This window comes from Sorghum bicolor, chromosome 5, assembly GCF_000003195.3.
Source record: "Sorghum bicolor cultivar BTx623 chromosome 5, Sorghum_bicolor_NCBIv3, whole genome shotgun sequence".
Classification (NCBI taxonomy): Eukaryota; Viridiplantae; Streptophyta; class Magnoliopsida; order Poales; family Poaceae; genus Sorghum; species Sorghum bicolor.
In genome coordinates, this window is record NC_012874.2 from 71,111,030 (window position 1) to 71,129,906 (window position 18,877).

The window sequence follows — 18,877 nt, forward strand, 5'->3', positions numbered from 1 at the left end:
TGTTCTTTGCGTTCTTGTTTTTCCCTTCTCGTTCTAGCCTCGATTCGCTGTTTTGAGACAGATTTGATTCATTCTTTTTGCGTTGGCTTGAGCTATGACGTAAGTTGAGCCTTTCCACCGAAGAAAATCAACTAATTCCTCACGTAGAACGGGTCGATCTCGTGGTTAGGTTTCAAGAAACACCCCTTTTCCCTTTCCTTTTGATTTCCCGTTGATTGGCTTCAAACTGGGCGATGATCTCCTAGAGGTAGCTCACCTATTGCCTTGTGACCATGTGGTTAAAATTTTGTGGCAATTGGTTTTGATTTAATAGCCCATCAATCGGATTTTTGGTTGGAGGCGATTTTCGGAACTCTGTGTTCTTCCTGATTCGTGATTTGCGGACAATCCGCCAATGAACCGCGGACAGTCCGGGTGTCAGGGATAGTTCAGCGTGGTTTCAGGTGTTTCTGGGTTTTTGAACTGCGGACAGTCCGAGATTTTTTTACAAACAGTCCGCTATTCATTTTTCGCCAAGACTCAGAACCAGTCCAGCAAGTTTGCGTTTCTAATCTTTGAACTGCGGTCAGTCCGCGGTACTGTAACGGACAGTCCAAGTACTATAGCGGACAGTCCACCACCTCTAATTTTGTGCGCATTTTGATCGTTTGAGTTCCAAATCGCAATCCGTCTGCATTGGGTTTCTACCTTTCTAAGGATTCTTTTTGTACTCTCTTCATGGGTTGGCCTAGGTATTTTTACTTCGGAAATTTTGTTTGTGTTTGGAGTGATTTTAGGACAGCCACCAAATATTTTGGAAGAAATTTGAGGCTTTCATTCACTTCCCCTCTGGTCACCGTTTCCAGTCCTTCAGATGTGATGTGTCATCATATTACTGTATGGATAATATATATTTTATTATGTTGTACCTACTGTTTAACCACCGAATAGTTTAACCATACATATGGAACGTTCAGTTAAGTGAATCCCATGTGGTAATGCATTTTCACCGGCGGTTCCGTCTGTGTAAATGGAGGATTTACACAGGTAGTTTTGTTACATTAACCGCCTGTATTATACCATTAACACAGGCAGCTGTTATCTCTTGCCGTACTGTAAAAACATAGACGCATGGTAACTAAAACCGGCTGTGGAAAGATTTTGCCACCAACAGCTTTGAGCTCTTGTGTACTAGTATACGATTAACCATCAAACCACCCAATACGTGGAGATGTGTGCATGTTGCCGGCCACGTGAGTACACACCGTCCACACTACTCGTCTCGTGAAGCCTAAACTAGAGTACTCCAACACATGCTAGGCATACGCGCGCTTACGCACTACAGTTAACGTTAGCCGTTTTGGTTTAGATATTACCCCAAGTTAACGTTAGCCGTCTTGATCGCCAAACTCATGGTAAATGTAGTAGGTAAGTGCGCGTTTTGGGAAGCTGTTTTGGTTTAGATATACTTAGGCCTTAGGGCTTGTTTAGTTCCAAAAAATTTTGGGAAATCGACACTGTAGCACTTTCGTTTATATTTGACAAATATTGTCCAATCATGGACTAATTAGGCTCAAAAGATTTGTCTCGTCAATTTCGACCAAACTGTGTAATTAGATTTTATTTTCGTCTATATTTAATACTCCATGCATACGTCTAAAGATTCGATGTGATGGGGAATCTGGAAAATTTTGTAAAAAATTTTGGGAACTAAACAAGGCCTTATTTTGAAGTCACTAGGCAATCTGCAGGAACTCCAGCATCTGGATCTTCAATTTTTTGAGTACATTGAAACTAGACCTGCCTCAACGGAGTGGTGCCTTGTTTACTTTCCGAAATTTTGGGCCGAAATGCAAAAAAATTTGCAATTTGGCCTTTTGGAAGTAAACGGGCCCGAAATATTTTGGGCCAATTTCGCAGGCCGAAATGGCGGCTCCCCAGCCCAAACTTCCACGGCGCGGGCGTACTTATACACGGCGGCCGCGTGAAACCCTAACCCTATCCGCATTCTCGCCCACCCGCAGCGCACACCGGCCGCCGCGACGCTCTCCTCCCTCCCGTTCCTTCCCTCGGCCGCCGCCGTGCTCTCCTCCCTCCCGTCACTGCTGCACACAGCTTAGGTCTCCCCCTCTAGATCCATCCGTCTCCTCTACTTTCGTTGCGTTTTTCTTGCCAACCATGGCCGGCCATGGCAGCCGAGGCTTCGAAGGTGACGAGGCTGGCTTCAACCGGAGCCACAACAGCGGATCTGCGGCCGGCGGCGTGACGCGCGAATTCTGGGCCAGCACCGGACCAAGCGCCTTCGGCTTCGGTGCTAGGTCAAGCTCCTACCCCAACCCGCACCTACTTTATGTCTCATCCACATGTCACATTATTTCATCAAATACCAAAGTTAGATCATGCATGCATGTATATTACACTGCCACACGTTCGGGCATTAGCACCGGTCGGGAAGGGCCTGTTGCCCCGGTTCCCGAGCCGGTGCTGTCCTTCCGAGACTAAAGGTCCACCCTTTAGTCCCGGTTCGGGTAAGGACCCTTTAACACCGGTTGGTATTACCAACCGGTGTTAAAGGGTTTCTTTTTTTTTGTTCACTTCTTCGGTTCTGTTTATTGTTTGTATATAATATATAATAATAGGTTTTCAATACATGTTTTTGCTGATACAATAATATATTTATATTACACGCATATTAAGCATATATAAATGAAAATTATAGGCTTAGCTTAATAATTAAGCTTTGCCTATAATAAAATGAATAGGCCACATCAAAAATTAAATAGATATGTAAAAAGCTTTATATATATATATAGTTTTATATGTACAAAATTCGTAACACATATATACATAAAGTTTTTTCTCCCAATGTCTACAAACGATACAAATGATCATCGTTGTTTGGAATAAGAGTTTTGTTGCCGTTGAAGTGAAACTCGCCGTTTGGATTGATCACTTGCTCGCGGAGAAATCTTGCTATCGTCTCTTGGATAGCTTTGATTCGGTCTTTTTGTAGGATCTTTTCCCTCAACCATTCCGTCTTTAATTTGAAATAAATAAAAAAGGTATTAGTTATCTAAGTTATTCAATATAATTCAGGAGATAATGAAAAGAGACATGTAACGTACTCTGAGCATCTCTGTGGGTGTTTGATTGACTTGTGCCATCATGAATTTGCACACGTAATATGCACATAGATTGTTTCCCCCTTCTTGTCTTAAACACCACTGTACGATATATATATATATATATATATATATATATATATATATATATATATATATATATATATATATATATATATATATACACGACCACGACAATAAAAAGGCTAAAAGTTAGCGAAAGTTTGCTAGCTAGTAGAACTTACTTGCTAATTCACTATCTGGCACAGAAGAGGAGAATGAGATAACCGACGAGGAGGTCTCGGCAGCAGCCTCCCTATCCGACAAGCAAGGAGGCCACCGTTAACTTGATGGATTACTGATAAATCCAGGCAGAACCATATAATTAAATTTATCAGTAATCCATCAATTTAATTATATAATCAAAGCCAGTGAAGTGACCATCCAGAGCATCCTAATAATCTGTATTCATATGGAGAAATTCGCATCGGCTTGTGAGTCCAGTGTTTCATTTTACTTAACTCAGGTGTGTCAAGTCCTGGTGCGGGGCTACAGCATGCATATATAGAGTTCGTGACAACCATGTTTCGAGTCGAGTAATGAAGTACGTAGACATATGCATCTGCGTGCCTTCAAAAACCCTATAATAACGGGAAGATTTGCATTCAAGTTGTTTCTGTCTTTGTGCACTCTCAAAACCTTAAGATACAGAACATCGTTTCATGCATTAATCGCTTTTCATCGCCTCTCGAACCATTGTAAAAATATTCTTATTTTTTAGTTATTATTTTTTAGATATTATAGTTAGTTTTGTAAGTTGTTTATTAATTGAGATAATTCATCTGGCTATAATTTATGGTAATATTAATTGAGATAATTTTTTATTAGTTACGTAATTTAGAATCATTTATATAATATTTGTAGAAGAATACTATCTAACATATACCCTAGTTATTTACCTTAGTTATATAGTTTGGTGACAATTTAGTTATATAATTTAGTTAGATAAATCTAGTTAGTAAATTTAGTTATATAGTAAGATACATAGTTAGTTAGCATTAGATAGATAGTTTGATTCTTATTTATAGACGCAACACACATAGATAGTATTTTATATATGTAATAACAATATAGTTTTACTTGTATTATTTATATTTCTGCTTTTTTTAAAGACTGGAGGGGCCAACATTATTAAATATAAGTGTATTCCTTGTCTTCCAGATAGTCCACAACATAAGATTGAACCGGTTTGAGTCCATGCTCTTTGTCCTGCGCGAGGCACTGCGGACAAGACCAGGATGTTCGAGACGCACGGGTACAGGATCACTAAGGGCCGAGGCTACTTCGTCTTGAAATTCACAGTGGTGGGGATGGAGCAAGAGGGGAGGAGTGTTGTTTTGTTTCTCCTTGCATGTTTAGGGTGTCGAGGGCAGGAGGTCAGCTTTTTCGCACTGGACTCCATGCAGCCGTCTTGCCAGTACCTCGGCATCTCACCACTGACCATCGTCTGGGTCGCCAAAAGTGGTAGAGCTGGAAAACTTTCACCAATACTTTGAACCTCCAATATCGGATCATATGCTAATAAACAAAATTAATGCTAATATATAGATTTAGCTAGAAAAATCAAAAGGATTACTTTAGTGTTTTTTCCAACACCTAGGGCCATGGCCATACTGGCCCTAGGCTTATATCGGCCACTGATTCTATATTTAAATGTATTGCAAAAACTATGTATTCAAACAAACCAAGGTGACCTACAATTCAACATGCACCGTAATTTTTGTCGTTACTGTAGAAAAATATAAAAAAATATTTAAAACTGACACCATCTTGCCTTCCACGCGCTCCATAGTTTACAGATTTCTGCAATACACGCAATCACCAAGTCAAACTTTTCCCCCCACGTGATCATTAAACTAATGCTGTCTGATTTTCTGTGATAACAGTATAACACTCAACTACCTACTTAGACCAACGGGATTGCTCAGTCAGCAGCTATTTAAACCCTAGTTCGGAACAAACCTTGGAGCAGTGTCACACCCGGTTTTAAGGAACAAAACCAGGCTAGCTATATGTGTACCCAGAAAGTCCACACATACAACAACAGAAAGGAACAGTATCAGAAACAATGTTATATAGCGAAAACATACTTATAATTAACACTTACATCAGAGTATCGCGGAACGATAACTAATCTTCAGGCTCAATCTTCACAGGGACGGTTGACTGGGGGTAACATATGCCTAGCACTTCTTGTATCCTGAGAACGTCCTTCGTAACTCCTTCGCTCCTCTGATAACTCTTACTAATAAACTGGAGTGGTGGGAAATAGCAAGAGTGAGCACATATCGTACTCAACAAGTATAACCAGGGGTTCATGAGGCTCAAATAGCTGACACTGGTTTGACTGCATTTAGCTTTTAATAGTGGATAGCATGTTCATAATTAATAGCAAATGTCAAGGTAGTATAAATAATCCAATAATCACATGATCAAGTGTAAGCATAATTAATCCATAGCATAAACGATAATCAAATGAACATAACAACTTAATAAGCTCATCGTCGGCGTAGCAAGAACCCCCAAGGCCGCTCATAACCGTGAGCACGGCTAGTATACCAGTTTTACACTCTGCAGAGGTTGTACATCTTTACCCATGAGTCATGATTTACCCTTTCGCCCGAGGTAGCCAGTCTTTTAACCCCCTTCCTAGGGAGGTCGGCAGGGATCACTATGAAGCCTTTCAAAAGTTCGTCTAACATGTTAGGGCCGCAAGGTTTCCTTTGCGCGCAGATATAGATACCTCCCTTCCAAATGGCACAATGACGCGCAGCCTATACACATAGGGACAGGGGCTCGCACTATACCCAAAACGGTTCAGCCCCTCCGCCCTTTCGGGTAACCTCTAACAAGCTAGAAAAGTTCTTCATACTGAGCTAAAGCCAGAGCCATTATAGCCCTCATGGTTGCACTGTTGTCCCGGTGATCACTTACAGACAAGATCTCATATAGTTATTTGTCATCTTTTAACGTTCATTGCATAGCTATTAATCATCTTACAAGATCATGGATTATATCAAGCACTAGCACATCTACACCAAATGCATATCAAGTAGGTAGCAAGGAATCCAGGTAACAATCATCTATGATTTTGCTAAGGTCGACAAGATGATAGCATGCATATGATATATATGTGTAATTATAAGTGAATAGGTAGCAAGAATAATCCCAAGTTATACTTGCCTTAAAGACTTGCTCAATTCTCACACCATCAGCTTTTGGTCATCATCTTCTAATCTTCCACGTCCACGGACAGTTCTTGTCTATTCATATCAAGCACCACACATAGGCAAACATACAAGCAACAAATAGAACACTAAGAACAATACACCATACAAGACAAAAGAGCATACTAAAAGAGAATCAACGCTACAAGATCACTACAAACACCGAAACGGAACCAATGATTAACGATACTTTTATACTATAAAAGAGAAGCTTAAACATTTAATTTATTTAAGTAAATAAAATAATGTAAAAGTTATTAATTCAGATTAATGTGAACATATTTAATTTCAAAAGTCAAGTTAAAACTATTTTATTTATAAATATTTAGATTTCTTTTATGTCAATTCAACACTAATATGTAAATACAAACTGACATATGAGAGCATCTAAAATCTAATCGAATTTAACATACATGTTTGGACTGAATAAAGAAAGCATAAATAAAATGAGAGCAACTAAATGAAATCATCATGTGTTGAGGTTTATCCAAGCAGATCATATTTCCAAGGACATTAATGTTGGTATTGTTCATATTAATATTCTTTATTAAGTCCAAGCTTATATACCTGCATCACTTTCAATTGAAGATATTAAATAAATATTAATTATATTACATCTAGATTGACTTTATATGAATCATAACTAAGAAACCTATAATTTAATAAATACATATACATATTTAAGTTAACAAGCAATTATAAAAAGATCGAACATAAACCTAAATTACTTTTAATTAATTAGAAAGGACACTAAACAAACATTAATCAAATTAATTATATTTATAAACATGAGACATGGGAAATAAGTTTGCTAGTATGTCGCTTTAGTTGCCTTGATCACAAAGCAATAAACACGAAATTACAACTCTACGTCACTTTTAATTATAAAGTTAGTTACCTATATTAATTAATTAATTTAATAAACAACTATTTATAGAAAAGCATGTGACATGAAAAACATTGGCACTATTATGTAAAGCACATCGACGAATCTAACGCAACCTGAACCATTTAAATAGGACGTAAAACGAATGAGCAGTGAAGATTACGAACCGGTGGCACTTCTGTAAATACGTGCATCTTCTTCCTTGCTCCATGTGCATCTGGACGTGGCCTCCATGGCCTCTGCTCTGCAGCAACTCGCACAGGGGAAAGAGGAGGGGCTCAGGGAGGGTCCAACCTGGCCATCCGGCAGCGGCACGCGGTCATGTGGAGGGGTGCTGGGCCCTTGGCGACCAAGGACAATGGCCCTGCTCGGCCTGCACTCAGGCAGCAGCCATTGCGGCACCTGCCCTGCGCAGGGGCGCACGGCCAGGGAACCGGAGAGGCGGCACGGTGGAGTGGGGCCATGGTCCACGGGCGGCGGTGCTGGTCCGAGGAAAGGCAACAGCAGCCGGAGATGAAGGAGCGAAGGACGCCGGCCATCCATGGAGGGCTCACCGGAACTGAGGAAGATGAAGAGGACGACGGTGAGAGGTGACGTTCTCACGAAACGAATTGGGTAACGGTGCAGAAAAGATCGACACGAACCTTGTCATGGTCTTGGAATCTGTGGAGGAGGCCGAGGATGGCCGAAAAAGCTCGCCGAAGAGTTCGCCGGAAGTTCGTCGGAGCTTTAGGTTCGAAACTTCGGCTTTAGATCTAGGACGATAGGAGTGGCGGCTCGCGAAACGGGGCGTACTTCTGGATTCAGCGCGTCGAGGGCTACGCCGGCATATATATAGTGTTAGGGTTTTGGGTTGATGGAAAAACGAGATATTTTATTATTTTCGGAATTAATTAATTTCGTGAATAAAAATAATTCCAGAAAGTCCAGAATTGATATTTAAGGTTTTGGGTATAGTGCGAGCCCCTGTCCTTATGTGTATAGGCTGCGCGTCAATGTGCCATTCGGCAGGGGGTATCTATATCTGCGCGCAAAGGAAACCTTGCGGCCCTAACATGTTAGACGAACTTTTGAAAGGCTTCATAGTGATCCCTGCCGACCTTCCTTGGTAGTGGGTTAAGAGGTCGACGGGCCTCGGGCGAAAGGGTAAATCATAACTCATGGGTAAAGATGTACAACCTCTGCAGAGTGTTAAAACTAGTATACTAGCCGTGCTCACGGTTATGAGCGGCCTTAGGGGTTCTTGCTGCGCCGACGATGAGCTTATTAAGTTGTTATGTTCATTTGATTATTGTTTATGCTATGAATTAATTATGCTTACACTTGATCATGTGATTAATGGATTATTTATGCTACCTTGACATTTGCTACTTAATTATGAACATGCTATCCACCATTAAAAGCTAATTGCAGTCAAACCAGTGTCAGCTTTTTGACCCTCATGAACCCCTGGTTATACTTGTTGAGTACGATATGTGCTCACTCTTGCTATTTCCCACCACTCCAGTTTACTAGTAAGAGTTGATCAGAAGAGTGATGGAATCATTAAGGATGTTCTCAGAATACAAGAAGTGCTAGGCATATGTTACCCCCAGTCAACCGTCCCTGTGAAGATTGAGCCTGAAGATTAGTTATCGTTCCGCGATACTTTGATGTAAGTGTTAATTATAAGTATGTTTTCGCTATATAACATTGTTTCTGATACTGTTCCTTTCTGTTGTTGTATGTGTGGACTTTCTGGTCACATATATAGCTAGCCTGGTTTTGTTCCTTAAAACCGGGTGTGACAAGCAGCAAACCAACGCACACATACGGCAATAAAGATACACCCTGAGTGACCAAGAGATACCAAGAATGGCAGCTCCTTCTCAGGCCATAGTTCCCACCGATGCCGAGCTGCTGCAGGCGCAAGCCGATCTATGGCGCCACAGCCTCTACTACCTCACGTCCATGGCGCTCAAGTGCGCTGTCGAGCTCCACATCCCGGACGCCATCCACAACCTGGGAGGCTCGACCTCGCTGCCGGAGCTACTGACCACACTGTCCCTACCCCAGACAAAGCTTCCATTCCTCGGCCGCGTGATGCGGCTGCTGGTCACATCGGGTATCTTCGCCTCCGATGGCAGCAATGGCGATGGGGAGGAGGCCGTGTACCGTCTGAATCCACTCTCCTGGCTCCTGGTAGAAGGTGTGGAATCAGAGGACCACACCTACCAGAAGTACTTTGTGCTGGGTGCCTGCTCACGGCACTTTGTCGAAGCCGGCATGTCTCTGGCTGAATGGTTCAAGAAGGATCTGGCTATGCCATTGCCGTCGCCGTTCGAGGATTTGCATGGTGTGCCTCCTGCCCATGAGAGCACGAAGCTTCTCGATGAAGAGCTTGACAGGATTGTCGAAGAAGGCATCGCGGCACACGACAATCTGGCGATCAGGACGATAATACGGGAGTGCAGTGATATTTTTAGTGGCCTACCCTCGCTTACTTATTGCTGTGGTAGGCAAGGAAACGTCAGTGCAGCGGCGATCGTCAAGGCGTTCCCTAACATGAAATGCACTGTGCTGAACCTCCCAAGGGTTGTTGAGACGACAGCAGCACCAGCTGATGATGCTGTTAGCTCTGTCACGAGTGATTTGTTCCAGACCATCCCACCTGCCAAGGCTGTGATGCTCAAGGTATATATGCATAATTGGGAAAATAAAAAAACAGGGTGAATTCTTTCTCACATGCATGCTTCATTATAATATATAAAAAGAGCAAAATACATATAGTCTTGTGATGGTGCATCGATTTGGTCGATCAGGTTTCAAAGTGCATTTTTAGATTCAAAACACCTTGATCAGTGGTGCATAAATAATCCATACAGCATCTTTTTATGTTTATATTTGTAGAAAACCCCCTGTATTTATTTTGTTCAAAAGCTTACCTTTCCTCATCTTTTGCATACAAATTGATAATTGCTGCAAATAGCCTGCTACAAAACATCGTAAGTGCTCTGCTATAGGGTTTTTAATGGTCTACCGATATAATGTTGTAAAATATTTCGCTATTGCTACTTGCTTTAGTTCCATTAAGCACTGCTATATATTTGGCTTAGCCATGAAATATTTTAGCACCACTAATCATGGCCAAAACACAATACTGATTCTTTACTCTAGAGGAGTATATCTTTCAAAACAAAAAACTCTAGAGGAGTATAATCAATGCCTATTCATCATGTTCGTTACTTAATAACCATCAAATAATTATGGAACCATTAAATATATTGAGTATGTTAACTGATTTAATGGATGCTAACTACTAATTAACATGGAGACTTGTGTTCCTAAAGCATGTACATGTGTTTGAGTATTTATATTCATAACATTTCTTTTATATAATTCTCTTCATGTTTTATACACAAAGTCTAAACTAAATAGCCTCCGCTATAGACCGTTGTAGCTTTTATAGCTTATAGAGGAAAATGCCGCTAAATGTCATAGCCAGCTATTTAAAGTATTAAAATTAACATATTCAAATATTATGGATTGTAAAACCTGTATTAATTCGGCATTATATTCTGTAGCTTGTACTACACTTCTGGAGCGATGAGGATTGTGTGAAGATCCTGGAGCAATGCAGGAAAGCAATTCCTTCCAAAGAAGATGGAGGGAAGGTGATCATCATAGAAATACTTCTCGGGCCTTATATTGGGCCAATAATGTACGAAGCCCAGCTCCTGATGGACTTGCTCATGATGGTGTATACCAAAGGCAGGCAGCGTAATGAAAATGACTGGCGCCAGATCTTTACCAAAGCTGGTTTCTCTAACTATAAGATTGTTAAGAAAATAGGAGCTCGTAGTGTCATCGAAGTCTACCCGTAAGCAGGCTGCACACACCTCCAAATATCAATATTTTAATAAATAAATGTGTGGTTCAGTATTTGCTGGATGGTGTGATGTGAGGGTAATGTAAAACAAAATAAATGGAGCGCCTCATTTCTGATACAGAATTTCGTGGACATAGAGCGGCTGAGCTGTTTAGCTTTGTTACTTTGAGATCCATGTAGCTTCTGTTTTGAAATGTACTGGAGCAGTCTTGGTGCTTCCATTGTGCTATGATGATTTGGATGTATTTGGTACCGCTAATTAGAACATATTTGATGTGGTTGCATGCTTTTTGATGTGTATGTCGTCATATAAAAGCACAACATGTATATATGCAACTTATTTATCATGCTATAACATTGCATGGCACCACTATACCACATACATACTCTTATTTAATTTGTTCGGTATTGTTTGTCATAGATGTTGTTGCACTTTTATTTTTTATACAGTTGGTTAAATTTGGGATAGTTTATATTTGGCTTGGTTTGTAGCAATTGTATTTCAAATGGAATAGTAGTCCATTCACGTGTTGGCTAGTTCGCATGCATGCAGGGTGCACGCTAAGTTGTTTATGCATTAATCCCATGCTTATCTGAGCCTCCCCCACTTGGACATGTATGTGGAAATTGTGGATGTGCATGTGTTCGCATAATATCGTATATATAAGCTCCGATTTTTTACTGTATCCAGAAGTTGAGAATAATCGAGTTGCCTAATTCGAACATGCATGCCCATCAGCAGTACATAATCCCTAAAGTTGAGTATTTCGGCTGCTCGGCACGGTATGGCTCGTCGTGCCATCGGGCCGTGCCGCCCTAGTCCACTGTGTCTATGTGACGGCCCAGGCATGGCACACATGCCGTTTTTTGGGCGCTGCTAGCCCAAAAACATTGGTCCAAAACCGCAACGGGCTAACCCGCATCCCGCTATAAAAAAAGCACCAGCTTTAATTCAAATTTCAACAAGTTCACAAGGTCTTCATAGATTTCAACAAGTTAACAAACTATCTTATAGATTTTTCACATATCAAATATTTCACGGACTTCAACAAGATCTTCACATATTTCACAAACAAACCTTAATGGCTTGTGCGGCACCAGCTCGGCGCACCAAGCATCAACTGACGACCTGCGAACAGAGAGAGAACATGGTTAGGGTTAGGGTTCATGTGGAAGGGAGGAAGATCTAGGATTAGGATTAGTGTTACAAACCTGCACAAGCCGAAGCTGGGCACCGGAGAGACAAAGAGGAAGACGCATGGTGGCAAGAGCACCTCCCCGACAGACGGTGACAAAGAAAATTGACTGGTGGAGGACAACAAGCGGTTTGAGAGAGGGTGCGATGAAGAAGTGAGTATGAGAGGAGGAAGACAAGAGGAGATCTGTAAGATCCGGCAGTGGAGAGGTCGTCGGAGAAGGAGATGATGATGAGAAAGGCGATGGCAGTGGCAGGGTGTGTGGCGAGAGAGACTGAGAGAAAGAGCCCTATCCACAACGGGAGGACAAGACGAGATCTCCAAGATCTGGTGGTGGAGACATCATCGAAGATGAGCAGGACGATGATAGTAATAGGCGATTGGCTGTGGTGTGACACGAGGTGAGTTGGCGAGAGCCGAGAGTGAGAGCGTGAGCATCTTTGCGAGGAGGCATTAGGAGGCAGAGCGACTAGGGAATGAGATTAGAGTTTGGACAGTGGGGCATGTCGTGGAGGCTTAGCCTCCCTGCTATCGCACTGAGGTCGTGCCTCCGGGCCGTGTCGTGTCGCCCGGCAGGCCGAGATGGCAGCTCAAGCATGGCCTATGGACCAGATCGCGCTTGGCATGGGCCCGATGGAGGCTTGGCTGCCCCGGCTTGGGCTGGGCCAAAAAAGGGGCTCCATGCCATGCCACAAGGCCCGGGCTGCATGCTCATTTATAATAATCCCCCACTATAGCACATAATATCTCTTTTTTTCAGACGGTTCGTGGTCTTCCTTTGCTTGGGCTTGGACAGTGTATGTACTAGACCTTCTGTTGATGGGCCTGTATCCTAGTCTAGTGACGGGTTGATGGGCCTCGATCGTGGGCTCCAGCAGGCAGCAGCCCACCCATTTTATTAATGGGTAGAAAATCCACTGAGTAAAGCGATTGCCCATGCAACCCAAGTCGTTCATCTGATGAGCTGGGATTATTTCCTCTCTCAAAAAAAAAAAAAACTGAGCTGGGTTCGTTAACATCTGAGGTGTCACCATACATGTCCGTTTGATTTTGATTGCAGTACGCTGCATGCGACGACCATGAATTATTTGCAGCCTCCCGTCTCGCCCTAGTAGGCCGATGACGACAGGGCTGACGGGTGTAATAATGTAATAATAGTAATAAAATAAATTCATCCACCACCAATTATTTGCATGGCTGCTTGCTTATTTTAATGCGTGTCACTAAATTCATCCATCAAATGTCGCATCTATGGGATCATATCTCTTCGTTGGACCATTCATGCAACTGGATCAAATGTATGCATATGGCGATCACCCGTTCTTGGTCATTATTGCACAGAGTTGTTAGATGGGCACCGGCAGTCTGGCACACTGTAGTAATGCGAGGCCAGGTCACGGCGATCCATACCGTAGTTTTGATCTAGTATCACCTAGAAATTTCCTTCAATGCCTTTTTACTCGATCTTTTTCGAATTATAAGTTATTCTGATTTTTTTTATAGAATAAATTATGGACCTAGGTATAAGTGAATTTCTAGCTAGAAGCAAAGTAAAAATTATATATATATGTAAAAAAGCTCAGACTACTAATAATTCAGCACGGATGGAGTATATACATCCATTATGTTCCATTACATCTTATGGTTTCTCTCTAACGGCTAACGCTATTGATTCTATTTTTCCTTTCTTCATGTGTGCCATTGAGGACTCACAAGAGTTAGTCAATGCTGAAAAAGACAATTGTACCATGTTGTTTTTTGTGCAGTAAATCATTCCAACGAGGATGTAGGTTATGTAAAGAATAATTTAAGGAATGAGAAGAAGAATGGCTAGGAAGGGGTAAAATCAGCATACCAGTGTCTATCAGACTATGCACCAGATTAAAGGCAGTGGCACATAAGAAAAGCGAAGTTCTCAATTGATGACAATGAATATATCTTATATATATATATTTTGATTTATATATAGTAGTGCAAATAGGCTAATGAACGGATCCTATTTTTAGAATGGCACATAATTAATATACTGCTATACAATACATAGGTTGCCAACCACTAGTGATCATAGGTTGGCAACCTCTTCACCACCACATGTGGTACCATGCGCCTCTGAGTAGATAACATGTGACCCTGGAGATAGAGGTGACAAGTGCATAAGCTCTGGACGTCATGACATAAAAACTAGATTGAATGAAAATTTCAGGTCTAGCTTTATTTTCACTGTCGGTTCATAACTCTGACCGGCAATGGTGTACTATCATTGACATTCTTTGAGAACAAAGAGCAGTTGTGATGAACTATTATTGCCAGTTCTAACATAACTGACAGTGACGTAGCTGGCATTTTATAATAATGACACATTTAGATAGCTAGGCCACCTAAACCAAATTTGTTTTTAGATTCCCCGTCACATCGAATCTTGCGGCACATGCATGAAGCATTAAATATAAATAAAACCAAAAACTAATTGCACAGTTTACCCGTAAATCGTGAGATGAATCTTTTGAGTCTAGTTAGTTCATGATTGGACAATAATTACCAAATAAAAACAAAAGTACTACAATAACTAAAACCAAAAAAATTTCAGAACTAAACGAGGCCCTAATGTGTGTTAGGATACGCTAACTTCAATTCAATTCATCCTGATGAGGGATGGGTTCTTCGTCAACATGCCAGAGGATAAGAGTCTCTTCTAGCCCAACTACGTCCGTGCACTTGTAATATTATCACTGGCCAGAAGTTAACATAATTTTGTTAATTAAATCCACTAGACAGAAAAGGATTTGGAAATATCATCAGATGATTCAAGATATTGATTTCAGAGGATCAGAGCATCTTTTATGACAAGATGGCAAAATGCAGAAAATTAAATTGTGGACATGTTTGATAGCAACTTTTTTGATTGCTTGATATATACAACATTATAAAAGACAACAACTAATTTCATTTTCACTTGTAGCTTTTCATGCGCTAATCATCCACCGAATATATCTGTAACATCATCCATTTCACTTGGTGTGAATTTGCCTTTCTTCCCAACAATTTATAGCACCATCAGTAACATCACTGATTTTACCATGCATGGACGTGCTAGATAGTAAACCAGTGCTACTACACTTGAATGCATGGCAACTCCATGTGCCGTATTAATTTTGCTCTTTACTGAGCAAGATAGAGATAAGGATTTGAATTCCTGCAAATAAAAAAAAAGTTCAATACTGGCACTTGCCTTCCTCGAGTTCCATAGTATACTGATTTTCTGCGATACACTCAACCACAAACCCAAAACTGCTTCTCACGCGTTGCTTAAATTAATGGCGTCTTCGCTTCTGTGATATACCTACACCTATCTAGACCAAACCTATCAGAAGCTTGTTAGCTGAATTTCTATTTAAACCCTGGTATAGAGCAAACCATGGAGCATTGCAAACCAACACACACACACACAGACGGCAACAAGCCGACACGGATAGATCAATGGCCGCGTCTTCTCATGCCATAGCCCCCACGGATGCTGAGCTGCTGCAAGCTCAAGCTGATCTATGGCGCCACAGCCTCTACTACCTCACGTCCATGGCGCTGAAATGCGCGGTCGAGCTCCACATCCCCACCGCCATACACAACCTAGGAGGAGCTACCACACTGCCAGACCTGGTAACCGCGCTATCCCTCCCGAAGACCAAGCTTCCATTCCTAGGCCGGATCATGCGGTTGCTGGTCACGTCAGGTATCTTTGCTTCTGACGGCGCCAATGGCGATGGAGCGGCGGCGGAGGCCGTGTACCGCCTCAACCCACTCTCCTGGCTCCTGGTAGAAGGTGTGGAATCCGAGGACCACACCTACCAGAAGTACTTCGTGCTCGCCACCGTCTCCCAGCACTACGTTGACGCCGGCCTGTCTCTGGCCGACTGGTTCAGGAAGGATCTGCCTGAGCCGCTGCCATCGCCTTTCGAGTGTTTACATGGCGTCCCCCTCGCCCATGAGAGCACAAAGCTCCTGGACGAGGAGCTTGACAGGATTGTGGAAGAAGGTGTCGCCGCGCACGACAATCTGGCAATCGGAACCATAATACGGGAGTGCAGTGATATTTTCAGTGGTCTTCACTCACTGACTTATTGCTGTGGTAGACAGGGAAACATCAGTGCCACGGCGATCATCAAGGCTTTCCCTGACATCAAATGCACTGTGCTAAACCTTCCGAGGGTTATTGAGACAGCACCAGCTGATGATGCTGTTAGCTCTGTCACGGGTGATTTGTTCCACACCATACCACCTGCTCAAGCTGTGATGCTCAAGGTATGAGTGGAGTGACAAAATTTGGGGCGAATTCTCTCTCACACACACATGCATGCTTCATTACCAAAAAAAATATATTAGAAGTGGAATTTAATTTTGTTTGTGTGGCATACGGCGTCTTTTGTATACATATTGACCATTGTTATAAATAGCCCACTATAGCATCATTACTTCATTAGTGCTCTATTATATAGCCTTTTCAAGGTTATACCTCTACAATATCGTCAATTGTTCTCCAATTGCTGTTAGTGATGTTTTAGCTTTGTTAAGAACAGCTAATTGGGTTAGCCACAAAATAGTTTAGCACCGCTAATCCCGGCCAAGGAAAATATTCATTTTTACTCTAGAGGAGTATAATTAATGCCTATCTATCTTTACATATTAACTCTCTAATAATTATTAAACCATTAAACATTGAGTGTTGAATTAATATAGACATTGGTATAGTTTCCTTGAGTATGTTCGTTGATTTAATGCATGTTAAGTAATTCACATGCATGGAGACATGTTCTCCTAGAGCACGTACATGTTTTTAAGTATTTTTGTTGTTGAAAATTTCGTTAGCTAAATGCTTTATGTGTAGTTAGTTAAAAATTTTCATGTTTCCTATTAAAAACGCTAGTTATTAAATAGTGTCTATTGTGGCATGCTATAGCCTTCTACAACTTATAGTGGAGAAGATCACTAAATGTCATGGCCTGCTACTTGCAGCAATGAACTTAACAGGGTAAATTAGTACAAACTGTTATTAAACTTGTATACGGCATTATGTTCTGCAGCTTGTACTCCACTTCTGGAGCGATGAGGATTGTGTGAAGATCCTGGAGCAATGCAGGAAGGCAATTCCTTCTAGAGAAGAGGGAGGGAAGGTGATCATCATAGAAATACTTCTTGGGCCTTATATGGGGCCCATAATGTATGAAGCACAGCTGCTGATGGACATGCTCATGATGGTGAATACCAGAGGCAGGCAGCGTACTGAAAATGACTGGCGCCAGATCTTTACTAAAGCTGGTTTCTCTGACTATAAGATTGTTAAGAAAATAGGAGCTCGTGGTGTCATCGAAGTCTACCCATAAGGCTGCACACCTCTAAATAAATATCGACCATTATGCTAATAAATATGTGCTTCAGTATTTGCTGGACGATGTGATGTCACGATAATGTAAAATAAATGGAGTGCGCCTCGTTTTCGTATGCATAGTCTCATGGATATGCAGAGAAGGTGAGCTGTATGTTCAACTTTATTACTTCGAGATCCATGTTTTTTTTGTTTTGAAATGTACTGGAGCACTCTTTGTGCTTCCATGGTGGTATTTTTGATTTGGATGTCTTTGTGGTACATCTAATAATTAAGAACATACTTGATGTGTGTTGCTTGCTGATGTTTAAGAGATACACAAACACAACATGTATGCAACGTATTTATCATGCTATAGCATTGTATAGCACCACTATACCATTGATACTACATCTTTATTCTGAGGGGGAAAAAAGGACACGAAGAGCTTGGCCACCGTGTTATAAGAACAATGTGAAATTACCCTACCCCCTCTATTTATAGTGACTACTCTTTTGTACAAGGCAAGAAAGCAGGAAATGCAATCAAAATTGATGAACTTGTGACATTTTATTTCATATATACGATCTTCTAGTAGTATTACTAGTCCGGATGGTTACTTTTTTCTGTATTTCTAATTAATGTAAGCTATCATTAATTAGTGTATAAATTGTGGCACCAGCTGGCCACTCAACATCTTGCATTTGTTGGGCCGATCAAAGTGATTTATGGGCTACTGAAGTGGAATTGGTCGGATAGAAACTTGATACATATCTAAATAAAAAGAGATGGGCCAAAAATCGTATATAATAATAGAATGGGCTTCCAAAAAGCAATGCCCTCTAACTGGTTTGGGCCATGAACAGGCCTTGTACTATATGGACTTTTTTTTATCTACCATGTCAGCACCTAGTCTAGCTACACACATGTTTTCTCAAAAGAAAAAAAAAACTAGTCTACACTTAAGATGCGTGGCACGGGTATCTTAAGAGACTACTTTTAGATCAATCCATTTTTATGACACGGGTATCTTAAGATGCGTGGCTCTCACAATCAATTATTAGGCACCAACATTTAGAATTGTTGCCTCTGTTCATAACCATTTTTGACATCTTAAGATGTTCACCTCTAGAAATTTATTACAAAGACTGGCGTTCTAAGGTGACAAACTTTGTTAAAAGAG

The 18,877-nt window shown here is 41.3% G+C and overlaps 2 protein-coding genes across 2 annotated transcripts; one reads left to right on the forward strand and one right to left on the reverse strand.

Annotated features, from left to right (window-relative positions):
* LOC110435268 lies at positions 6,344–8,059 on the reverse strand. The gene is made up of 3 exons (XM_021460688.1): positions 7,919–8,059; positions 7,442–7,833; positions 6,344–6,424 (listed from the first exon to the last, which is right to left on the reverse strand). Exons 1-3 carry the CDS (start codon positions 7,924–7,926, stop codon positions 6,387–6,389), a joined length of 438 nt encoding a protein of 145 aa, XP_021316363.1. The 5' UTR covers positions 7,927–8,059; the 3' UTR covers positions 6,344–6,386.
* LOC8086014 (probable O-methyltransferase 2) lies at positions 9,129–18,019 on the forward strand. The gene is made up of 4 exons (XM_021461611.1): positions 9,129–9,947; positions 10,838–11,125; positions 16,500–16,634; positions 17,414–18,019. Exons 1-4 carry the CDS (start codon positions 9,129–9,131, stop codon positions 17,711–17,713), a joined length of 1,542 nt encoding a protein of 513 aa, XP_021317286.1. The 3' UTR covers positions 17,714–18,019.

What these genes read in the sequence shown, in the direction of transcription:
- LOC110435268 (XM_021460688.1), bottom strand. An exon ending in TATTTACAGAAGTGCCACCG is followed by an intron (nt 6,425 to 7,441) that starts GTTCGTAATCTT and finishes TGATATGAATAG; the next exon opens with ACAAGAACTGTCCGTGGACG.
- LOC8086014 (XM_021461611.1), top strand. Translation starts at nt 9,129, where the DNA reads ATGGCAGCTCCTTCTCAGGCCATAGTTCCCACCGATGCCGAGCTGCTG. An exon ending in GAGCTCGTAGTGTCATCGAA is followed by an intron (nt 11,126 to 16,499) that starts GTCTACCCGTAA and finishes GCGATCATCAAG; the next exon opens with GCTTTCCCTGACATCAAATG. An exon ending in CTCAAGCTGTGATGCTCAAG is followed by an intron (nt 16,635 to 17,413) that starts GTATGAGTGGAG and finishes TATGTTCTGCAG; the next exon opens with CTTGTACTCCACTTCTGGAG.